The sequence below is a fragment of the Anomaloglossus baeobatrachus genome, chromosome 3 (genome assembly GCF_048569485.1).
Source record: "Anomaloglossus baeobatrachus isolate aAnoBae1 chromosome 3, aAnoBae1.hap1, whole genome shotgun sequence".
In the NCBI taxonomy this organism is placed as follows: Eukaryota; Metazoa; Chordata; class Amphibia; order Anura; family Aromobatidae; genus Anomaloglossus; species Anomaloglossus baeobatrachus.
In genome coordinates this window covers 210,302,279-210,328,456 of record NC_134355.1, presented here as the reverse complement: position 1 = coordinate 210,328,456, position 26,178 = coordinate 210,302,279, and the positions used below count along the sequence as shown (strand labels likewise).

The 26,178-nt window shown below is 44.6% G+C and overlaps 1 protein-coding gene across 1 annotated transcript in view; it reads right to left on the bottom strand.

Annotated features, from left to right (window-relative positions):
• MOCS3 (molybdenum cofactor synthesis 3) overlaps positions 1-26,178 on the bottom strand; it is a 186,064-nt gene that overhangs the window by 7,273 nt on the left and 152,613 nt on the right. The window contains exons 9-10 of the mRNA XM_075338198.1: positions 25,443-25,603; positions 25,309-25,356 (exon numbers count right to left, since the gene is read on the bottom strand). Coding sequence (XP_075194313.1) covers positions 25,309-25,356; positions 25,443-25,603 — 209 coding nt within the window. The remainder of the gene's footprint in view (positions 1-25,308; positions 25,357-25,442; positions 25,604-26,178) is intronic.

Here is a 26,178-nt window from a genome sequence, read left to right as displayed (position 1 = left end):
ATGGCTTTCAATGGCACTGGGTCACTTGTGTTTATTGATGACATAACAGCAGACAAGAGTAGCCGGATGAATTCTGAAGTGTACCGGGATATACTTTCAACCCAGATTCAGCCAAATGCCGCAAAGTTGATCGGATGGCGCTTCATAGTACAGATGGACAATGACCCCAAGTATACAGCCAAAGCTACCCAGGAGTTCATGAGTGCTAAAAAGTGGAACATTCTGCAATGGCCAAGTCAATCACCAGATCTTAACCCAATTGAGCATGCATTTCACTTGCTCAAATCCAGACTTAAGACGGAAAGACCCACAAACAAGCAAGACCTGAAGGCTGCGGCTGTAAAGGCCTGGCAAAGCATTAAGAAGGAGGAAACCCAGCGTTTGGTGATGTCCATGGGTTCCAGACTTAAGGCAGTGATTGCCTCCAAAGGATTCGCAACAAAATATTGAAAATAAAAATATTTTGTTTGGGTTTGGTTTATTTGTGCAATTACTTTTGACCTCCTAAAATGTGGAGTGTTTGTAAAGAAATGTGTACAATTCCTACAATTTCTATCAGATATTTTTGTTCAAACCTTCAAATTAAACGTTACAATCTGTACTTGAATTCTGTTGTAGAGGTTTCATTTCAAATCCAATGTGGTGGCATGCAGAGCCCAACTCGCGAAAATTGTGTCACTGTCCAAATCTTTGTGCACCTAACTGTACATGCCCATATAGACCACTTAGGAGGGTTGATCTTACTTAAGCTGGAGAAGCAAAGGTCTGTTAATAAAAATCTAGCTTTTTTTAGATTAATCTCTATAGGCCCCGTTACACGCAATGACATTGCTAACGAGATGTCGTTGGGGTCACGAAATTCGTGATGCACATCTGGCCTCGTTAGCGACGTTGTTGCGTGTGACACGTACGAGCGACCGCTAACGATGCAAAATACTCACCAAATCGTTGATTGTTGACACGTCGTCCATTTCCCAAATGTCGTTCCTTGTTCTGGACGCAAGTTGTTAACGATCCTGGGGCAGCACACATCGCTACATGTGACACCCCATGATGATGATCAACACCGTACCTGTGTCCTCCGGCAACGAGGTGGGCGTGACTTCCATGCGGCTGCTCTCCGCCCCTCCGCTTCTATTGGACGCCTGCCGTGGGACGTCGCTGTGACGCCGCACGAACCACCCCCTTAGAAAAGAGGCTGTTTGCCAGCCACAGCGACGTCGCTAGGAAGGTAAGTACGTGTGACGGCTCCTAGCGATATTGTGCGCCACGGGCAGCGATTTGCCCGTGACGCACAAACGACGGGGGCGGGTGCTTTCATGAGCGTCATCGCAAGCGATGTTGCTGCGTGTAAAGTGCCCTTATGTCAACTGCTCACGTACAGGTCATTAAAGACGGTAGTTTTATAAACAGATGTGAACTGTTTAGTCATGTAAACAACTGTATATTGCAAACCTTCATGGCCTACATTCTCTTTCGCTGTAAAGCTATGTTCACACATGGCATCTTTTTTTTTTTTTTTTACCACAAAGATGCAGCATTTTTGTCACCAAAAACGCACCGTGGCAAAAACGTTTTTGACGTATTTTTGACGCCTTTTGCCCAATGCATTTTTTTTTTTTTTTTTTTTAAGTCAAATCTATTGACTGGTAGGGCTCAAAAACACTGGCAAAAACGCAGAAAAAATTGACATGCTGCATCTTCAAAAACACAGCAAAGATGCAGAAAAAAAAGATGTTCAGTGTGGACAGCAAAGTATAAATCTCAATGGAGGAAGGAAATGCATGCATTTAGGTGCATCTTTGTGACCTCAAAAATGCACCATAAACGCAGCAAAAGATGCAGTGTGTGAACATAGCCTAAGAGTATGTGATTTACAAAGCTTGTTTTCTACTTTGTATAATTATGTTATATTTCAAGTTACCGGTTTATTTTCATATGTACAACATCCATGAAAAGCGCCCAAGGCTATCCACAGATGCCTTGGAATGAATATTAAACACCCTACAAAATTTTCTCAATTTTAAGAAAGATCATAGGATTGGAGCTCTGGAGCTAAAAAAAAGACAGCCTATGCTGATACATGTAAGACACAAAATACTTAAATTAAGACAAAAATACATTTCTTGTGTCAGATTGTGTAATTCTAGCTGTACAGTAATTGGAAAATACAGCTAAACAGGGCTTATACAAATCAAGCAAAAGGTGGAGAGCGCTTTTCAGTATTTCCTTCCCTTCATTAAAAATGAAGAAAAAAATACCAAAGGAAGGTTGAAAATAGTAATGCTATACATAAATTATAAAAGCCATTTGAGCTATGTACAAAAAATAAAAAAATCCAAGAAACACTTAATAAAAGCCTTACATAAATACAAGAGTCACATAATCAAATATGGCATACTCAGGAGTTCATTTCTTTTATAGCATTTTCTTTACAGTATCTTACAATAGAAATAGTTGTTCAAAGGAACAATTAGCATCATTGCTAATAGTATTAGAAAAAGCAACAACAGGATACTGGTAAGAGACTTCCTTTAGCATGTGGTCTCAAAATAAAGATAAATTCCATATGGAATTGTTTCTTTAACACAACAATGCAGGCGACATCTGTTTCTGATCCCTAAAGATGTAATGTTAAAGCAAAACCAAATATAAGGCATAGTTTTTTAATTATTAGCATTAGGAATAATATTTATCCAGCACCTAATAAGAACGACAGACTACTTAAAGGGAATCTGTCAACAGGATTTCATCCCACAAACAATTTATTTGCACATGTAGCTCTTTCAAAGTCCAGTATTACCTTTACATGCTCAGTCCTTCCTGTGTTACTGAGAAATCAGTGTTTCAATTCATATGTAAATGAGGCTGAAGAGCTATTTGTAGGTCTGAAGCTTCTGTCACCGCAGCTCTATTTCCCAAACAGAATCTCTTCCTCCAGCTTGACTGACAGCCTCTATGCTGTGTAACTTCAGGCAAAGGAGCGGTTAGTCAAGCAGGAGGCAATGCTGGGGAGGGAATAGAGCCGGAGTGACAGAGGCTTCAGATCTTCCACAACCATTTCCATATCAATTCAAATGCCGATTTTATAGGTAACAAATAAATGGCATGTAAAGCTATTGTTGCAATTGTCTTTGAAAGGGGTACATGGGCATATAAATAATTTGGGGTATGAAATCCTACTGACAGATTCACTTTACTGTTGTCAGTAAAACCTACACAGTTCAATGTCCAGCTGTCTCCAGTAGATTCATAGAGATTGAATGGAATGGCAGCACACATGAACAACAACTGCTCCACTTCAGTGAGGGATACAAGACACCTGTTTCAGCATTTGGTGGGAGTTTAACCACTGGATAGGTGATAACTTGTTTTATACCATGAACACTGGTAACATATTGCCATTTGCTATCCTTGAAATTGTATTCTGATTGGCTGCTGTCTGTGACAGCCACGTTATCTGCAGCTTAGGGTTGAGTGATGTTTGTTTGGCTGTTACTATGATTATAGCATACGTCATCTGGTATACACACCTTCTATTGAACAAGCACGCCCCTCCAGATGCCAATCAGGTGATGAGACTACTATTTGCTATATTGACCAAAGTAAAGGCTGATTTGATTGGCCTGTCTTTTCCGTTTCCTCATTGGTGTATTCTGATATAAAAAGGCGCTCTTTTTACACATGAGGCCACCCCCGGAAGAAGGCATTAAGATCGAAACCTAGGTCGGGTTCTTTTGGATCCTCATCCCACAACTCAGGTAATGACTTTACATCTGGTCTGCTGAGCCCTTTAACCCATTTACGTGCACCTATTGTTTTTCCTTCTGACACTGCTTAGCCTTTTCTTTTATGACCATTGGTCTTCTATGCATGCCGTAAGGCAGCTTTGTACATGCAATTCATATGAGCAGTGTTTTGCAGGCATCTCAGTATGGTGTTCTAGTACAGTCATTTCAATCCTCATAGACTCCGATTACTGAGTTGTGGTGTAAGTACGCCACCTGCTGGTCCTCTCATCATAAATCCCATTTTAACCTTTTACACTTTTTTGTATGCTTTATATTGAATAAGATTGTATATTTTTTCTAAGCCTTGTGTACAGTCTCTTTTTCCTATATTTGAAATATATCTGTATATGGCTCTCTCCATGTACCTATTATGGCACGGACTTCTATTCCGTGTATGCTGGTTGTTCTAACCCTTTGTACAAAATTATGTATTTCTCCCAGAAAATAATTGCAATTACACAAGTTTTGTTATATGCATGTTTATTTCTATTGAGGTTATTGGAACAGCACAAAAAAAAAAAAAAGAAAAAAAACAAAAAACAAAATCGCCAATTGGACATAATTTCACACAAAATCCCCCAAAAGGAGCCAGACAAAATTTTTGGCAGCTTACCAAAATTGTAGGTAACCAACTTTGTTTCGAGCACATAATGCTTGTTCGAACTCACCTGTGGCAAGTAACAGGTGTGGGCAATATAAAAATTACACATAAAACCAGATAAAAAAAAGGGAGTAGTTGACTCAATCTTTGCATTGTGTGTCTGTGTGTGCCACACTAAGCATGGAGAATAAAAACAGGAGAAGTGAACTGCCTAAGGACTGGAGAACCAAATTGTTGAAAACTGTCAACAATTTCAAGGTTAAAACTTCATCTTCAGAGATATTGGCATTACTTTTTCCATGGTGCGCAACATAATCAAGAAGTTTACAACCCATGGCACTATAGCTAATCTCCCTAGATGTTGACAACAGAAAATAATTGATGAAAGATTGCAATGCAGGAAAGTCTGGATGATGGATAAGCAATGTAACACCCAGAAGCTACCTCAATTAGTATATCTAAAACCAATTTTTATTGAAATATATTAAAACAGTTCAAAATTCCACCTGTGACACTGTGACACACACAAAACATCCCAGGACCATGATACAGCCCCAATAGTATTCACCTACGGAACAAAAACAGTTGTTCCAAACTTATATCACCTTCATGGAAATGCGAATGGGAAAAATCTCTAAATAACCCTCGTTCTCTCTTTCCTCTACCTGCCAATGGAGATATAACCAAGGTTACACGCACCCTAACGGTAAAAAGGTGCCCCCATTCCTCGGCGGCTTTCCCTCCTATGATATCCCTGAACTCCCTTGTAGTAGGGTGATCCAGGGGGTTATACCATCAGATATTTGAGGAAAAATAGAAGATAAACAATTTGCACTTATCTGAGATAAATTCGGGTCAAAAAAATCCCTTTAGCACTTATTTCTCCCTTGAGGTGAAGGTGTCCCGGCTTTCATGGTCCTCAACCCAATAACATAAAATCACAAGGTCACGACGCGTTTCTCCCCATTGAATTGATTGGGGTTCATCAGGAGACGGTATTTTATTAAGAGGCCCAATCGCCTGTGGAATAAATAAAATATCACCAAAAAACCCAAATCCAAAACCACACATGATGTCCTTAGAGTATTAAGTAACCACGGTTACATACCAGAAAATTATCAGGGGGCTACTCCTTCTGCAGCACGCGCCTCTCCATGCAGATGTATCGCATGGACGACTTACCCTGCAGCTACTCACAGTTTAATACCCCCCATATGGAGATGATTGGTCATGTGGTTAGCCCCAGCAACGCCCACGTATCCATAGGAACCCTGGATGTTTATCAAAAAGAGCCAATCATCAAACACGGAACTCACGGCCCGCGCCGGATGTAAATACAACCATGTGACCCATGGCATTACTTTTTCCATGGTGCGCAACATAATCAAGAAGTTTACAACCCATGGCACTATAGCTAATCTCCCTAGATGTGGACAACAGAAAATAATTGATGAAAGATTGCAATGCAGGAAAGTCTGGATGATGGATAAGCAACCCTAATAAAGTTCCCACAAAATTCAAGCTGTCCTGCAGGCTCAGGGTGCATCAATGTCAGCACAAACTATCCATCGACATTTGAATTAAATTAAACACTATGGTAGGAGACCTAGGAGGACCCACTGCTGTCACAGACATAAAAAAGAGAATTTTGTTTACTTACCGTAAATTCTTTTTCTTATAGTTCCGACATGGGAGACCCAAACCATGGGTGTATAGCTTCTGCCTCCGGAGGACACACAAAGTACTACACTCAAACGTGTAGCTCCTCCCTCAGGGCTATATACACCCCCTGGATGACAATCTACCCAGTTCAGTGCAAAAGCTGAAGGAGGACATCCACCCATAAGTAGAGATAGAGTAAAACTCGGAATAACCGTAACTCTGACTACTAACAACAGCCGGTGAAACACACGGAACAAAAAAACTGCCAACAGGCAACAGGGAGGGTGCTGGGTCTCCCATGTCGGAACTATAAGAAAAAGAATTTACGGTAAGTAAACAAAATTCTCTTTTTCCTTATCGTTCCTTATGGGAGACCCAAACCATGGGACGTTCCAAAGCAGTCCATGGGTGGGAAATAAACCAAACTGAGAAGTAGGCAAAACCTAACTTCACAAATGGGCGACAGCCGCCTGAAGAATGCGTCTGCCCAAGCTCGCATCTGCCGAAGCATGAGCATGCACTTGGTAGTGCTTCGAAAAGGTGTGCAGACTGGACCACGTGGCAGCCTGACAAACCTGCTGAGCCGTAGCCTGGTGCCTGAAAGCCCAGGAGGCACCGACAGCTCTGGTCGAGTGCGCCCTAATCCCCGGCGGGGGAGGCACCTGAGAACACTGGTAGGCATCGGTGATAGCCGACCTGATCCAACGAGCTAGGGTCGGTTTAGAAGCAGCGAGACCCTTGCGCTGACCTATGGTTAGCACAAAAAGTGAGGTGCACCGCCTAAAAACGGCGGTGCGTGACACATAGATTCGGAGCGCCCGCACCAAATCCAAGGTATGCAACGCCTTTTCAAAGCGATGCACAGGGGCCGGACAAAGAGAAGGCAATGAAATGTCCTGGTTAAGGTGGAAAGGAGACACCACCTTAGGGAGAAAGTCCGGAGACGGACGAAGAACCACCTTGTCTTGGTGAAACACCAAAAAGGGGGATTCCGAAGAGAGCGCAGCCAAATCAGAAACTCTCCTGAGAGAAGTTATGGCTACTAGAAAAACAACTTTCTGTGAAAGTCGAGACAAGGGAACCTCCCTGAGAGGCTCAAAGGGGGGTTTCTGTAAGGCCGTGAGGACCAGATTAAGGTCCCAGGGATCCAAGGGCCGCCGGTAAGGAGGAATGATGTGAGATGCGCCCTGCATGAAAGTGCGCACCTGAGCCAGTCGGGCGATACGCCTCTGGAACAATACCGACAGAGCCGACACCTGTCCCTTGAGGGAATTGAGGGATAGTCCTAGCTGTAGACCGGACTGTAGAAAAGACAGGATGGTCGGCAAGGAGAACGGCCAAGGAGCATGGTCGGAAGAGCGACACCAGGACAGGAAAATCCTCCAAGTCCTGTGGTAAATCTTGGCCGAGGAAGACTTCCGAGCCTGAGTCATGGTGGAGATTACCTCAGAGGGAATGCCTGAAGCCGTCAGGATCCAGGACTCAAGAGCCACGCCGTCAATCTGAGAGCCGCAGAATTCTGGCGGAAGAACGGACCTTGAGAGAGAAGGTCTGGGCGGTCCGGGAGATGCCACGGCACCTCTACGGACAGACGGAGCAGGTCTGGGTACCAAGCTCGCCTGGGCCAGTCCGGAGCAATGAGTATGACTCGACGGCCCTCCATTCCGATCTTGCGCAGAACCCTGGGCAAGAGCGCTAGAGGGGGAAACACGTAGGCCAGACGGAACTGAGACCAATCTTGAACCAGTGCGTCTGCTGCGAAAGCTTGAGGATCGTGGGAGCGAGCCACGTAAACCGGAACCTTGTTGTTGTGCCGGGATACCATTAGGTCCACTTCCGGAGTGCCCCACTTGCGGCAGATTGATCTGAACACTGACGGGTGCAGGGCCCACTCGCCGCTGTCCACGGTTTGACGGCTGAGGTAATCGGCCTCCCAGTTTTCCACGCCTGGGATGTGGACTGCAGACATGGTGGACTTGGAGTGCTCCGTCCACTGGAGGATTCGTTGAACCTCCAACATCGCCAGACGGCTGCGAGTCCCGCCCTGGTGATTGATGTAGGCAACCGCTGTCGCGTTGTCCGACTGAACTCGAATGTGCTTGCCCGCCAACAGGTGGTGAAAGGCTAGGAGAGCTAGAAACACAGCTCTGATCTCCAGCACATTGATCGAGAGGGCTGATTCGGACGGAGTCCAAGTGCCCTGAGCTCGGTGATGGAGAAATACTGCTCCCCAACCGGAGAGGCTGGCATCCGTGGTGAGGATCACCCAGGACGGAGTCAGGAAGGAGCGTCCCTGAGACAGAGAGAGAGGCCGAAGCCACCACTGAAGGGAGCTCCTGGTCTGTGACGACAGAGCCACCTGCTTGTGTAAGGAAGAGATCCGCTTGTCCCAACAGCGGAGAATGTCCAGCTGCAGGGGACGCAGATGGAACTGAGCAAAGGGGACCGCTTCCATGGACGCCACCATCTGACCCAGCACCTGCATGAGGTGTCTGATGGAATGACGGCGGTGCCTCAGCAGAGAGCGCACCGCCAGACGAAGGGACTGCTGTTTGACTAAGGGCAACTTGACAAGTGCCGGCAGAGTCTCGAATTGCATCCCTAGGTACAAAAGCACCTGGGTCGGGGTCAGAGTGGACTTGGGCAGGTTGACAAGCCACCCGAACTGAACTAGCGTGGCGAGAGTGAGAGAGACACTCCGCTGGCAGTCTGCACTGGATGAGGCCTTGACTAGAAGGTCGTCCAGGTAAGGAATCACTGCCAACCCCTGGAGGTGCAGGACCGCAACCACTGCTGCCATGACCTTGGTGAATACTCGAGGGGCCGTGGCTAAGCCGAAGGGGAGAGCCACGAATTGGAAATGTTCCTCTCCGATCGCAAAGCGTAGCCAACGCTGGTGTGAAACCGCAATAGGCACATGCAGATAGGCATCTCTGATGTCGATGGATGCCAGAAAATCTCCTTGGGTCATTGAAGCAATGACCTATCTCAGAGATTCCATGCGAAAGTGCCGCACCTGAACATGCTTGTTGAGAAGCTTGAGATCCAGGATGGGTCGGAAGGAACCGTCCTTTTTGGGGACTAGAAAGAGGTTTGAGTAGAAACCGCTGAACCGTTCCCGGGCGGGAACCGGAACAATTACACCGTTGGCCTGCAGGGATGCCACGGCCTGAGAGAAGGCGGCGGCTTTGGAGCAGGGGGGGGTGGACAGAAAAAATCTGTTTGGCGGGCTGGAAGAAAATTCTATCCTGTAGCCGTGGGAGATGATATCCCGCACCCACTGATCGGAGACGTGCTGCAACCACACGTCGCCAAAGTGGGAGAGCCTGCCACCGACCAAGGACGTTGCTGGCGCGGCCAGATAGTCACGAGGAGGCTGCCTTAGTGGCAGCGGCTCCTCCGGTCTTTTGAGGACGCGGCTTTGCGCGCCAGTTGGATTTACGATCCTTGGCTGCAGTAGTGGACGAGGCCGAGGGCTTAGAGGATGACCAGTTAGAGGAACGAAAGGAACGAAACCTCGATTGGTTCCTGCCCTGGACAGGTTTCTTGGCTTTAGCTTGTGGCAAGGAAGTACTCTTCCCGCCAGTAGCTTCCTTAATTATGTCATCCAGCTGTTCCCCAAACAGCCGGGACCCAGCAAAAGGGAGACTCGCAAGGTACTTCTTAGAGGAAGCGTCTGCTTTCCACTCTCGAAGCCACAAGATCCTGCGGATCGCGAGGGAGTTAGCGGAGGCCACCGCCGTGCGGTGAGAAGCCTCCAGGATGGCAGACATGGCGTAGGATGTAAAAGCCGAAGCTTGAGAAGTTAAGGCATCCGTCTCAGGAATAGAGTCCCTAGAGAGGGAATGAATCTCCGCCAGAGAGGCAGAGACTGCCTTAAGAGCCCACACTGCCGCAAAAGACGGGGAGAACGAGGCTCCTGTCGCCTCATATACAGACTTGGCCAGAAGGTCAACCTGGCGGTCAGTGGGATCCTTAAGAGAAGTGCCATCAGCCACAGCTACGACTGTGCGGGCTGAGATTCTGGACACCGGAGGGTCCACCTTTGGGGACTGGGCCCAGTCCTTAACCACCTCCGGTGGAAAGGGAAAACGGTCATCTGAACTACGCTTCGGAAAACGTTTGTCAGGACAGGCCCTGGGCTTGCTAACAGTGGTGTGAAAGCTGGAGTGGTTAAAAAACATACTCCTAGGTTTCTTAGGAGAGGTAAACTGGTGTACCTCTATCAGAGAGGGTTGTTCCTCTGACTCTGGTGGGTTGAGGTTCAGTACGGAGTTAATGGACGCAATCAAGTCACTAACATCCGCATCACCCTCAGACAAGTCAATGGGGTACATAGAGGCAGCGTCTGAGCCCACAGTAAACGAATCCTCCTCGCCCTGCACCTCGGCTTGAGAATCAGAGCCGTGGGACGAGGAAGGAGAAGGATCCCTGCGTCTCCGTTTAGGGGGACGGGGTCCTAGGACATGCTCTGAGGGCTCTGCAGAGCTCTGAGCCGCAGAGACACCCTGAGAGGGGGGCTGATGCATGGACAGCAGTGTCCGGGACAGCTGCCCCATGGAGTCGGCAAAAGACTGGGAAATAGCTTGTGAAAAAGAAGCTACCCAAGCCGGGGGTTCAGCCACCGGGGCTGGAGCAGCCGGAGGAACCCCTGAGGCGGCTCCAGGCTGAGACACAAACATGTTAGCACAGGCATCACAGTGTGGGTATGTGCTTGGCTCTGGCAGAATGAGCTTACATGCAGTGCATATAGCGTACATGTTTGCAGCCTTGCTCCTAGTGACAGACATGCTGCTGATGGTGGAAGCTCTGCAGCCAGAATACACTCCTGTAGAAAGTCTGAGAGTGTAATAAAAGTCCACAACCAGAGGTTGTGGCTTACCAGCCCTTGCTCTCTGTGTGCCCTCCGGATTCCACCGCTCCTCTGTGAAGCGTCAGCCTTCTAACAGTATGCAGCTGCAGCATCCAGCGTCTTACAGTGCAAGAACGCTGAAAAAATGGCGCTGGGAGAAGAGGGGGGGCGTGTATAAGCCCCAAGAGCGGGAAAACACGGAGGGCAGAGAGATACAGGAAGAAATACAGGGGAGGGAACATCTCCCCAGAGAGGAGTGCCCTCCCCTCTGCTGGTCGGGCGGTGGGCGGCGCTGTATGCAAAACATGCAGAGAACCGAAAACGAAACTAGGCCCAAACAGAAGCCGGGGCCTAGATTTTAAAACGCGGCCGACGAGCAGGCACCTTCGGCGCGGTTCTCAGGGGAAATCCCCAGAACCGGCCGGAATTAACAGTAACGCTAAAGCACATACTGTACCCCACATAAAAGTACCCGGGACCCCTGAAAAAACGTCTCAATACTTAGCTCTTGAGACGCAGGGCCATGTCCCTGAATGGGGGTAACGCTCCTTCCAGCAGGGACCAGACAGGGCTGCGGATGGAGACCGGCCTTCTGCAAGCAGAGAGGACCGTGGAGGCTCCCACTTCAAACAGAGCCTCGACAGAGGGTGTGAAGGAGCGCGGCATGTGAAAGCTCCAGCCTTATAAAGTCAACCTTAACAGCACCCGACAGAGTGGGGTGTGAAGGGACATGCCGGGAGTCCAGACTGGACCCGCTTTTCTTCCAAATCTTTAAAATTAAAATAAAAAAATATCAGAGAATGCAAGTGTGTGTGTACTCCTGAAACACAAAGCATTGAACTGGGTAGATTGTCATCCAGGGGGTGTATATAGCCCGGAGGGAGGAGCTACACGTTTGAGTGTAGTACTTTGCGTGTCCTCCGGAGGCAGAAGCTATACACCCATGGTTTGGGTCTCCCATAAGGAACGATAAAGAAAAAGCTACACTGCAGATTACCAAAATGTATGCGAGTACGCCAAAATCCTTCTGGGAAAGGATCTTTTGGACAGATGAGACCAAGATACAGCTGTTTGGTAAAGCATATCATTTTACTGTTTACCGAAAATTTAATAAGCCCTGCAAAGAAAAGAACACAGTACCTAGTCAAATATGGTGGAGATTCAAAGATCTTTTGGGGTTGTTTTGCTGTTTTTGGCACTGGGTGCCCAAATTTGAAAATTGGCAAAACATTTTGGTTCGCAATGTACTGCCCAGTGTCAGCAAGCGTCCTAGGTCTTCCAGCAGAACAATGACCCCAAACATACTTCAAGAAGCACCTTGAAAGGGATAGGAAGAAAGCGTTGGAGCATTCTGAAGTTGCTAACAATAAATCCGGATAAATCCCATTGAACACATGAGGAGAGATCTTAAAATTGCAGTTTGTAAAAGAAGAATTGTCCAAAATTCCAGCTGAAAGTAGAAGCTTATTGATAGTTATAGGAACCTATTGATATCAGTTATTTTTTTCAAGTGGTATGCAACCAAATACTAATTAAGTTGAGGGTGCCAAAAATTTTGCTTGGCCCATTTTTGGAATTTAATGTGGAATTATGTTAAATTTGCCTTTTTTTTTCTTTTTTTGATCCACACAAAGGAAATAAACATGTTTATAACAAAACATGTGTAATTGCAATACTTTTCCGGAGAAATACTTCATTTTCAGGAACAATATCAAGAGTGTCAACACTTTCAGCCATGACTGTATGTCCCCCATACCTTGTATGTATGCCATATGCCATCCATCCTGGTATACAGGTCCCCATTCCTGGTACGTCCCCCATCCTGGTATATACTGTCTCCTATCCTGGGACCATCTTGGTATACACCATGTGCAGAATAATTAGTCAAGTTGTATTTTAGAGGATCTTTTTTTATTGATCAACAACTATGTTCTCTATCAACCCAAAAGACTGTGTTTATTTTCACCAGCTAAACCGATATAACTGCACACAATTTAGAAATAAACATTTCTGACATGCAAAAAGAAAACGCCAAAAAATTACTGACCAATATAGCCACCTTTCTTTATGATGACACTTAACAGCCTACAATCCATAGATTCTCTCAGTTGCTTGATCTGTTGATGATCAACATTGCGTGCAGCAGCCACCACAGCCTCCCAGACACTGTTCCGAGAGGTGTACTGTTTTCCCTCCCTGTAGATCTCACATTTTATAGGGGGACCATAGATTCTCTATGGTGTTCAGATCAGGTGAACAAGGGGGCCATGTCATTATTTTTTCATCTTTTAGAGCTTTACTGGCCTGCCACGCTGTGGAGTAGTTAGATGCACGTGATGGAGCATTGTCCTGCATGAAAATCATATTTTTCTTGAACGATACCGACTTCTTCCTGTACCACTGTTTGAAGAAGTTGTCTTCCAAAAACTGGTAGTAGGTCTGGGAGTCGAGCTTCACTCCATCCTCAACCCAAAAAGGTCCCACAAATTCATCTTTGATGATACCAGCCCATACCAGTACCCCACATCCACCTTACTGGCGTCTGAGTCAGAGTGGAGCTCTCTGCCCTTTACTGATCCAGTCTCTGGCCCATCCATCTGGCCCATCAAGAATCACTCTCATTTCATCAGTCCATAAAACCTTTGAAAAATCAGTCTTAAGATATTTCTTGGCCCAGTCTTGACGTTTTATCTTATGTTTCTTGTTCAAAGGTGGTTGTTTTTCAGACTTCCTTACCCTGGTCATGTCCCCGAGTATGGCACACCTTGTCCAGTAACGTTGCAGCTCTGAAATATGGCCAAACTGGTTGAAAATGGCATCTTGGCAGCTTCACGCTCGATTTTCCTCAATTCATGGGCAATTATTTTGCGCTTTTTTTTGCCCAACACGCTTCTTGCGACCCTGTTAGCTATTTGCCATGAAACGCTTGATTGTTCGGTGATCACGCTTTAAAAGTTTGGCAATTTCAAGACTGCTGCATCCCTCTGCAAGACATCTCACAATTTTGGACTTTTCAGAGCCCGTCAAATCTCTCTTCTGATCCATTTTGCCAAAGGAAAGGAAGTTGCTTAATAATTAAAGCACACCTTATATAGGGTGTTGATGTCATTACACCACACCCCTTGTCATTACAGAGATGCACATCACCTGATTTCCTTACTTGGTAGCTGGCTTTCAAGCCTATACAGCTTGGAGTAGGACAAGATATATAAAAAGTATCATGTGATCAAAATACTCATTTGCCTAATAATTCTGCACACAGTGTATATGTCCCCATTCTGGTATATATGTCTCCGATCAATGGTTTATATTCCCCCCATCCTGGTATATACTATCCTCATCCTGTTATACATGTCGACCAACCTGGTATATATGTTCCCCATTCTGCAGAACCTCCCCCCAAAATATTCTACTCACTTCCCTCGTCTCCACCATGCAGGGTCCTTTTTTTTTTTACAAATGGTGAATAATGTAATTTCCATGTAACCGAGTAAAGGGCCCGTCAGCGCCAGCAAGTCAGAGGCCAGCAGCAAAGTATAGCGATGCAGGGACCAAACAGGTCTCATCGCTATACACTTCAGCTGAATGTACGTCCAAGGACGCACATCCAGCTGAAGCAGGCGTTGGGCTCGGCAGGCCCCCCTAAAGCATGAGCCCAGTTGTGTTCTCTGACAGCGATCGTTATATTCCTTGTGAAAATTGCAAATCTGCCCATACCTTGCAGTGCTCAGGACTTTGAAGTGCCAAGCTTGTACTACTGGAAACATACACCTTGTAAATTAAGAGGGCTCTCATCGCTACAGAAATTCCAAACATGTGGATGCTGAATGTGGTATATGCACACTGTAGGACTCAGGGGGTCATTTGGATTTTACAGCACAAAATTTACTGGATTTTGTTTTGGGGGGCGAGGAGCCATACTTCTTTTCAGAGCCTTTCTACTACCAGTAATATGGAAGCCCACTATACTTTCATTGACAGATGGATGGAACTGGAGACTTACCTTTTTTTGTGGGTTGAGTTGAAGCTTTTATTGGGAACATTTTACATAACATTTTGGATCACAGTTATCCTGTGCTCTACGCCGAGCACTAACATCGGGGTTTCCATCTAAATCTCCGAGTGACATGATTCAGATGAATCCCACGAGGCATTCATTAACTATAATGAGGCAGCAGAGCTACTCTAGACTCCGTCTGGCCTCTATTCAGTGGTGTCTTTCTTTTCGGAGGTGTACAAAACTGTAGCTGACCGTGCTTTGATGCACACTTAAAGCATCACTCCAGCATATTGTTTTTTTCTGCACTGGAGCGACGCTTTAATGTAAGCCCCCTGCCCCCTGTATTATATTTACTCTAAAATGGCTTCATCGATTTTTGCCACCGCTGCGTTCCTGTGGCTTTACATTGTGCCTGTCACTTCTGACCAGCTGGAAGTCAGAGGTTACATTACTAGCACTTAATGCAACTCTAGGAGACAAGGAACAAGGCGTGTGACCTCCTCAGTGCTCCATGAAACACTGGAACTGCCGGCAGGCCACAAATCGCCATAGAATATCCGGAGCAAGGCTGGAAAAAAAAAAGACGATTGCAGGGGAGTGTAAAACAGGGGGAAGGGGACTTGCATTTAAAGCACCATTCCAGCTCTGAAATAAAAAAAAAAACAAGACACTGCAGTGGTGCTTTAAAAAGACAGACACCACCAGGTCATAGCCCAGAGAGAGTCCAAAGTGACTCCCTCTGCCTCATTATAGGGAATCTCCTGTCAGGGGTTTTGTCGGAAATCCCGATTTAAGTTTTCAGCGTATAGCGCAGGATAAATATAAGCCAAGTTTTACTACGATCTTTGGGAAGCAAAATGAACAAATCAACACCAGGTAAAGAACTGGTTCTATTTATTTTAGTGCTGTTAACCGTGTGGTATAAGTGATAAGACTGCTTTTTTGGGTCAGTACGAATTATAGTAATATCAGATTTGTATTTTTTTTATGTTTGGATGCTATCACAAGCTAAAAACTCTTTCCATTGCCATATTTTGAGAGCTATATTTTTTCTATATTTCTGCTGACAAAGTTGTGTGAGGGCTTGTATTGGCTCTGATTTTTGGAAGGTAGAATGAACAAAACCCAGCAATTCAGGATTTTTTAAAAAAAAAATTATGCTGTTCACCATCTGGTAAAAGTAATACGACATCTTTATTCTCCAGGTCAGTTTATTGATTACAGCGAACCAGATTTATAGAATAATGTTTTATTTTTTTATGTTTAGCCGCTTTTACACAATATAAACTATTTTATAGAAAAAATATTTTTTTAGAATCGCTGTATTCTGATAGCTATAGCTTTTTTAGTTCACCACTGACGAGACTGTATGGCGGCTTGTTTTCTGTGGGACAAGTTGACATTTTCAGTTATACAATTTTTATTTACAAGCAACTTTTTGATCGCATTTTATTCCACTTGTTTTTTACAGTATTATCAAAAAGCATTGTTTTTTGCCTGGTTTTTGATTTATTTTTTATGGCGTTTACTGAAGGGGTTAAATAGTGGGATACTTTTATAGATTGGGTCATTTTGTAAGCGGCGATACCACATGTGTACTTTTTTGTTTATTCTTTACATAACTATACGTATTTATTTATACTATTATTTTTTAGATATATTTTTACAATTTCTTTAATTTATTTTTTTTACTTTTTGACTTAACCCATTCACTAGAGTTGAGCACGGTTTGCGTTTCGAGGTTCTCCAGTTCTAAGCTCGAGTGATTTTGGGGGCTGTTCGAGATCGAACTAGAACTCGAGCTTTTTGCAAAAGCTCGATAGTTCTAGATACGTTCGAGAACGGTTCTAGCAGCAAAAAGCAGGGCTTTTTACAGCTACAGTGTGCAGGAGCCATCGCTGGCAGCCTGCCAGAAGCTGGTAACCAAGATAAACATCGGGTATCCAACCAAAGCGCTTTGGTTAGTAACCCGATGTTTATCCTAGTTACGTGCAGGAAGCCCACACTTCCCCGCTCAGCTCGCTCCGCCCCCTGCTGCCCGCGGCATGTACACATACATACATACATACATACATACATACACACACACACACACACATACACACATGGTCCCGCTCAGCTTACCTGCGGTGATGAAGTCCCGCCATCCCGACCTCAGCGCTGTCACTGTCCTCCATGGCCGCCGCTTGTCACATCACCTTCTCTCGCTTCCGACCCGAGACTGACTAGCGGTGACGTCACGGGCCTCTCGCGATACTTGGTGTGAAGGCGGCGGTCATTGAACTCAGTGACAGGGGCTGTCAGTGTGCTGGAGATCAGCGCAGGTAATGTACCTCGCTGACAGCAGCACTTGTCATGCCCTGCAGTGACCTGGGCTGACCCATTGATGTTAGCTCAGGTCACTGCACTGCTCTCCCAGCCAATGGGGAACATCCTGCTCTTCATTGACTGGGACAGTGTGGATTGTCATGGTAACCCCTTGGATTACACCAGACCTGGATTTGTTTTTCTTTCTAATAAATTGGTTAAAGAGGGAATGTTTTGGGGAGTGTTTTTTCAAATAAAAATGTGTTTGTCGTCTATTTTCTTTTATTACTGACTGGGTTGGTGATGTCGGGTATCTGATAGACGCCTGACTTCACCAACCCCAGGGCTTGATGCCAGGTGACATTACACATCTGGTATTAACCCCATATATTACCCAGTTTGCCACCGCACCAGGGCGCGGGATGAGCTGGGGCGAAGCACCAGGATTGGCGCATCTAATGGATGCGCCACTTCTGGGGCGGCTGCGGCCTGCTATTTTTAGGCTGGGGAGAGTCCAATAACCATGGACCTCCCTAGTCTGAGAATATCAGGCCCCAGCTGTCTGCTTTACCTTGGCTGGTGATCCAATTTTGGGGGACCCCTACGTGTTTTTTTTTTTAATTATTTATTTAATTTAAAATAACAGCGTGGGGTGCCCTCAGTTTTGGATTACCAGCCAAGGTGAGGTTGCCAGCTGTGGTCTGCAGGCTGCAGCCGTCTGCTTTACCCTAGCTGGCTACAAAACTAGGGGGAACCCCACGTCATTTTTTTTTTCATTTTTTTGGCTAAATACAAAGCTAAGCACCCCTTAGTGCCACATGAAAGGCACCAAAGGGTGCTCCACTTTTTCTCCACTTATTCTCCATTTTTTTCTCCACTTGTTCTCCACTTGTTCTCCACTTGTTCTCCACTTGTTCTCCACTTGTTCTCCACTTGTTCTCCACTTGTTCTTCACTTTTTCTCCACTTTTTCTCCACTTTTTCTCCACTTTTTCTCCACTTTTTCTCCACTTTTTCTCCACTTTTTCTCCACTTTTTCTCCACTTTTTCTCCACTTTTTCTCCACTTTTTCTCCACTTATTCTCCACTTATTCTCCACTTATTCTCCACTTTTTCTCCGTTCTTTTTCTATGGTCGGTCTACCCATTAGCTCTGCCATGCATAGTGTAGCTCTACACCTACTGCACATGTTTCTTTATGATTGACATCTCTTTCGTACCAGAGCTGTCTAAGCCTACTCTGACCCCATATTTGTCATTACTATATTGTCCTTGTACTGTATTATGACATTTGTATCATGTGTTTCATTTCTTGCTGTGTTGCAATTTTTTTGCTGCATCCCAATTGTACCTCTACATTGTTCGAGTTTATGTTATTGTTCTCTCACTCTTATGTGATACTGATTATTGTCATTTTTCATGATTACATGCAGATAAGTCCAATCTGACGAAGGCTCAGGCCGAAACGTCATTTGTAACTTGTTTTGGACAAAAACATATATGCTTATGAAAAAATTTTTTTTCTTAATACGGACCAATAAAGAGTGATTTTGCATTACTATCCGTTGTGACTTACTGACTTAGTCTGGGAGATTTAGAGTGCCGAGGTTACTCACTAATTTTTTCTATTATTACCTCTGAGCACCTATATACCAGTGAGCAGAGCTTCCTCTACAGTAGTTCTCCTGATTAGGCATGCCCTTACCTCATGAGCAGGGCATTGCAGCTTTGGTAGCAACCATTACGACATGGACTCTGCTGCTGTGGACCCGAGAAGAGTGAGTGCAGATTCATTGCACCCACACTCCTCACATGAAGGGTCCGCACTCCTAGAAAATGGGGGATACGTTCCCTGAGTGTCTCCCCCCCCATATTCTAGACGGTCCAGAGTCGTCGTGGGACCCCTTTATTTTTTTTCTTACAATAAATTGGTGAAAGAGGAAATGTTTTGGGGACTGTTTTTTCAAATAAATTTCTTTTGTCGATTTTTTTTTTTTGTTAGTACTGACAGTTTATGATGTTGGGTATCTAATAGACGCCATGACATCACAAACTGCTGGGCTTAATCTCAGGTTACTTTACAGCTAGTATCAACCCGATTTATTACCCTGTTTGCCACTGCACCAGGGCACGGGATGAGCTGGGGTGAAGCGCCAGGATTGGCACATCTAGTGGATGCGCCACGTCTGGGGTGCCTGCGGCCTGCTATTTTTAGGCTGTGAAGGCCCAATAACTATGGAGCTTCCCACCCTGAGAATACCAGACCACAGCTGTCCGCTTTACCTTGGCTGGTGATCCAATTTGGGGGGGACCCTACTTTTATTGTGTAATTATTAATATTTATAAAATAATTATAAAAAAAGAGCCTGAGGGGACCTCCACATTGGATCCCCAACCACGGTAAAGCTGCCAGCTGTGGTTTTCAGGCTACAGCCGTCTGCTTTACCCTAGCTGGCTATCAAAAATGGGGGGACCCAACGTCATTTTTTTTTTTTAACTATTTTTTAAATAGAAAAAATTAATGGGCTTCCCTGTATTTTGATTGCCAACCAAGGTAACGGCAGGCAGATGGGGGTGGCAACCCATAGCTGTCTGCTTTATCTGCGCTGAGAATCAAAAATACCGCGGAGCGCTACGTCATTTTTTTAAAGATTTCTTTTTACAGCACTGTGATGTCCAGCAATCAAAATACAGGGAAGCCCATTTTGTTTTTAGTTATTTAAATAAATAATTAAAAAAAAATATATATGGGCTCCCACTGGATTTTTTGTATTGCTAGCTAAGGGTAATCCAAGCAGCTACTGGCTGCTAACCCCCACTGCTTGGTGTTACCTTCACTGGCAATGGAAAATCCAGGGAAGCATTTTTTATTTTTTTTGCCAAAAAACTACAAAAAAGGACGTGAGCTTCGCCATATTTTTGTATGCTAGCCAGGTATAGCAGGCAGGTGCTGGAAGAGTTGGATACAGCGCCAGAAGATGGCGCTTCTATGAAAATGCCATTTTCTGAGGCGGCTGCAGACTGCAATTCGCAGCAGTGGGGCCCAGAAAGCTCAGGCTAACCTGTGCTGCGGATTCCAATCCCCAGCTGCCTAGTTGTACCTGGCTGGACACAAAAATGGGGCGAAGCCTACGTCATTTGTTTTCTAATTATTTCATGAAATTCATGAAATAATAAAAAAAGGGCTTCCCTTTATTTTTGGTTCCCAGCCGGGTACAAATAGGCAACTGGGGGTTGGGGGCAGCCGTACCTGCCTGCTGTACCTGGCTAGCATACAAAAATATGGCGAAGCCCACATAATTTTTTCAGGGGGCAAAAAACTTCTGCATACAGTCCTGGATGGAGTATGCTGAGCCTTGTAGTTCTGCAGCTGCTGTCTGTCTGTATGGAGAAGAGCAGACAGCAGCTGCAGAACTACAAGGCTCAGCATACTCCATCCAGGACTGTATGCAGAATTTTTTTGCCCACCAAAAAAATGACGTGGGCTTCGCCATATTTTTGTATGCTAGCCAGGTACAGCAGGCAGCCACGGGCTGCCTCCAACCCCCAGTTGCCTATTTGTACCCGGCTGGGAACCAAAAATATAGGGAAGCCCGTTTTTTTTTAATTATTTCACTTATTTCATGAAATAATTAAAAAACAAATGACGTGGGCTTCGCCCCATTTTTGTGTCCAGCCGGGTACAACTAGGCAGCTGGGGATTGGAATCCGCAGCACAGGTTAGCCCGAGGTTTCTGGGCGCCTCTGCTGCGGATTTCAGTCCGCAGCCGTCCCAGAAAATGGCGCTCTCATAGAAGCGCCATCATCTGGCGCTGTATCCAACTCTTCCAACAGCCCTGGAGCCGGGTGGCTTGTTGGGTAATCATGAGTTAATACTGGCTTTGTTTTACTAGCCAGTATTAAGCCAGAGATTCTTAATGTCAGGCACGTTTGACCCAGCCATTAAGAATCTCCAATAAAGGGTTAAAAAAAAACACCACACAGAGAAAAAATACTTTAATAGAAATAAATACACAGACACATTAGAGACTCCATCTTTATTACCCCCTGTCAGCCCTCCACGATCCTGCTCTTCTGTCTTCTTTCTTTCTAGTGTAGTAGTAGTGACGATTGTAGTGAGGATGATGTGCACCAGCTCATCACTTGAGGCTGGGGAACCTCATCCTCAGTACAATCCTCACTACAATCCTCACTAGTGTAGTAGTAGTGACGATTATAGTGAGGATGATGTGCACCAGCTCATCACTTGGGGCTGGGGAACCTCATCCTCAGTACAATCCTCACTACAATCGGGAAGCAGCGTGCAGCCTTCACTCCGTGAGTGATCAGTGCTGGCTGTCAGCGGTAACAGCGGTAACGCTGACAGACGCGTTACCATAGCAACGGTGCTCTCGGAGCCGCGGTGATCTCCGTTAATGACCGGCTGTGTCAGCCGGTCCCTAACGGAACGGGGAGTCGACCGTGTGCTAGAGCATGTCGCCGGTACACGGCGATACACATATGTGCACCGTGTACCGGAGAGATGCACTCGCAGGTCCTACATGACGCGTCATAGTCATGTGACCAGTCTGTAGCCAATGAGATAATAGCCACGTGACTGGTCACATGGCTATTTTGACGTCACGATAGGTCCTGCATCTCTGCTGGCAGTGCCGTCACCGGGAGGATTCAGCGATCATCGGATGGAATAGCGGCAGGAGACAGAGTGCAGAAGGGATCGCGAGGACCGGTAAGTGTTATGGCAATGTTTATTAACTGTTTGTGTACATTTATAATGCATTTTTATGTGTTTGTGATTGCCTCCCATTATAGCCTATTGGCTCGAGTTCGGTTCGTCGAACGTTCGACGAGCCGAACTCGAACGGGACCTCCGTTCGGCGAACCGACCTCGAGCCGAACCGGGACCGGTTCGCTCATCTCTACCATTCACCCCTGGGCGATTTTCCATTTTTGTTTCCCTTCTTCAGAGAGCCGTAACTTTTTTTTATTGTTCTGTCAATCTTGTCATAAGAGGGCTTGTTTTTTTTAGGACAAGTTGCACTTTTAAATGAAACCATGAGTTTTAGCATATAGTGCATTGGAAAATGAAAGAAAAAATTCCAAGTGCGCAAAAATTGCACAAAAAGTGCAACTGCATGATTGTTTTTGGGGTATTTTATTCACTGTATTCACTATATGGTAAAACTGATGTCTGGGTGTGATGCCTCAGGTCGGTACGAGTTTGTAGATACCAAACATATATAGGTTTACTTTTATCTAAGGGGTTTAAAAATTTCATAAGTTTGTCCAAAAAAAGTGGTGCACTTTGAGCCATTTTCCGTGACCCAAAGCGTTCTCATTTTTTGAGATATGTGGCTTAGTAATGGCTTAGTTTTTGTGTCTTGACCTGGCGGTACCATATTTGCACAGATGCTACGTTTTTTTTTTTGTTTACATATTTTTTTTTAAAAAATTTGGTTCAAACAAAACAAATTGTTCACACAGTAAAATTTAACAACAATTAGTCAAATTATAATCTAAAGTTAAATTAACATTCAATTTTTGAAATAGAAAAAGTGGAGCACGGGAAAGGGGGAAAAAAAAAAAAAAGAAAGGGGGGGGGAGAGGGAAAGGTTATATGATTAAAGAAAAAGCTAAACTAGAGTTATAGTAGAGTTTTGGCTGAAAATTTAAACTGAATCTCTTAACACATAAATTGCTACGTTTTAATCACGTGTTGTCGCATTTTGCGCAACATTTGCAAAGCCAAAAAAATGTAATTTTGTCGTTTGGAATTTTTTTGCCGCTACGCCATTTACCCATCAGATTAATTGATTTTAGATTTTGATAGATCGAGCAATTCTGAAAGCGGCGATACTAAATATGTGTATATACATTTTTTAAAATCTTTCAATTTTCAGTGGGAAGAATGGAGGGTGATTTGAACTTCTAGGTTTTTTTTTTTTTTAAAGGTTTTTTTTTTACTTTTAATTTATTTTACTAATCCCATTAGGGGGCTATAAGGATCAGCAATCTGATCGCTTGTTCATTTCTGCTGATCATAGCTACACAGCTCTGATCAGCAGAAATGCTAGTTTTCTGTTGCAGCCAGTGCTCTGCCAGCTGTAACAGGAACTGAGTCATGAGAGTAAAAGGAGTCATCACATGACCCTGTGCTACCATGTAGCAACTATCAGCTTCCCATGATCGCATCATGGGGCCTCCAATGGCGGCAGGGAAAGGCGCGTTCCCCACAGCGGCCATTTACATCGTGCTATCACATACTGACAGCTCAATCTAAGAGTTTAACAGGTGCGGGTGGATTGCGGAACCACCTGCGCCTTATAGCGGCGCATGTCTGCTGTACGAATCAGTAGACATGTGCAGGATTCACCACTGGCTCACTGCAGCAGGTGGCTGTGATTATACCGACATGAGCCATGGCATTCCCAGCACGTTTAATGTCAGTAAGAGGTTAATCCCTCTATGGGCTCTGATCACTGGTATAATGCATTGCAATGCACAACAATTGCAATGGATTATACCTGTCATTGTTAGACTGACAGAAGCCTTTTAGGCAATGCTTCTGGTATGGACCCACAGGCCACGGTAGCTAGCAGACATGGAGGTCATCATGATGACCTTGGGTTGCTATGAATACCATCAAGCTCTTGTGAGGACGTCGCGGTAGTCCCGATTGGGTGGGTGAGGGAGTGCACTCCCTCTCCCAGCCCTCTAAATGCGAAGATCATTATTGATTGTGGCATTTAGGGAGTTAAATGGCCCATGTTGGTGCGGGGGGGCTATTCCTGGCTGTGACAGCCAGAGCTTGTCTATTACCTTAAGCTGAGCTCCCGGCGACGATCGTTCATGCACAGTTCCTGCGCCCACACGGACACCATGATGTACGTTTACGTCATTTTGCGGTAACCCTTTCCCGACCATGATGTAAACTTAAAGGTTACTTTCAAGTAACTTTTCAGTATAAGAAGTCCTATGTATCCATGAGGAATAACTAGACATATGACCATAAAATGACTTAAATCTTGCATTTTCATCAGTTTTTCCCTCTCCATGTTCTTTTCTTTAATTTGCAATCCACTGTGAGCTGCTCAGAGCTGTGGTGATCTATTTCATACATGTCACAGTATACAAAAAGATTCATGCTCTTGTTTTTTTTCATTTAGCACACAGAGACAGGTAGCATGGGAGATATTATGCAGCAGTCTAGAGCTGGATGTGAATCAGGAACTGGGGGTGAGGCAAAAGCCCCCCTGTTAGAGAGCTCAGCACAATCTTTTTATGTCTCCTTTTGCCTGTTTACTCATTCTGCTGTTCAGAAAAAACCCTCAAGCCCTTCTTGCTCAGATTGGATGACAAGTTCAGGAGGCAGTAGGAGGGGAACAATTGTCAGATAAGTGTGGAAGGAAGCAGATTTAACTGATATATTACAAAGTTTAATAGACTCACCAGTACTATTGATTTATGCAAGGTATATTAATCGCATACTTTAATATTTCTCTTCTATTGAAGACACAGGGAGATGTTCCTGCTGCAGCCAATTAAATAAAGCACATTGGAGATATGCAGAAATGTTTTATATTCAGACACACGCACTTCAGGATAAGCAATGCGTAGCTCTGCTCTCTCTCAGTATTTTCAGAGTTAAACCCATTAGGCCCCATGCACATGCTTGGGTGCAGTTAGTTGCACAAAACTGCATGTATTTCCAGCAAAGTCTATGAGATCTCAGTTTTGTTGTGCGCACGTTGTTTTTTTTTATGGCTGCAGTTTTGTGGTGACCACAAAACTGCAGTATGTCAATTCTTTTTGCGTTTTTCCCTGCATTTTTTACCCATTAAATTTAATGAGGTGATAAAAAACGCATTATCAAAACCACATGGAAAGCGTATGCATTTTTAGGCCACAAGTTGCGTTTTTGTGGCCACAGGGAACACAAAACTGCACCATGTGGACATACCCTTACAGTAAATTTTAGGCTAAGTACTTCTACAGTGTTGCTTAGTTTAGTTGCTTTTAAAGATGCCTATAGCAAACAAGAACACCAAGAAAAGCAAGAGACTATAATTGGATCACATTCATTTCTGAATTTCTTACCTGAACACTTAACCTCTCTTCTCTGGACAATATATTTAATGTTTTGCACTGGAAATTAAAAAAGAAAAAAAGATTACTGATACGGCACAAAAAATGTTGGACACAGTTAATCAAAATATGATGTTTTTAGGAACCTTATCTGACGCAGAAGCCCCACAGAAAGCCTCATAGTCTCCGAGTAATTGGAATTCTGAACTGCTACATACTGCACAGTCAAACTTTTTGCCTCGAATCTTTATATTTCGAAATCGTCCGTCTAGAGCATCAAACATCAGCATCACGCCGCTAAACGAAGCTTAAAACACGGTTAAGGAAAAAAATGATTTTCTGCATCAACAGTTCCAAAACTTGCGTTCAGAAGGGAAATAGTTTTCAAACAAGATCCATGTGAAAAACGTCACTGCTTTATTCTGATGGGATCCGGTAAAGCTAAACATACATAAAAAATAAAAGCCCAAACTGCCAATGTCATATCGTCTGGCTCTGGGATCAGGCTGCCTTCTACTTTTAAAAAAATAAAAATAAATAAAAACATGGCAAAATAGAGTTGTTCTGTTTACTGTTAAGCAATCCAAAAATGTGACGTTTTGGATAGGTTACATGACCTTTCTGAAACATTGTACTGCATGAGCTAATGAGAAAAAAAAACCGCTGGGAGTGGCGACATGAAGAAGAGAGACAATGTGGTTCAGAGCACAGGTCAAGTTAGCTCATCAAAACGTCACGTTTTTGGATTGCCTAATAAATAGAACAACCATACTTTGCAATTTTACAAAGAGTGGAGCATTCACTTTACCAAGGTAGAAGGGATTGGACCCTAAATAGCACCTAGCATTGAAACTGCATTGCTATTTTCTTCCTGATGCTGGA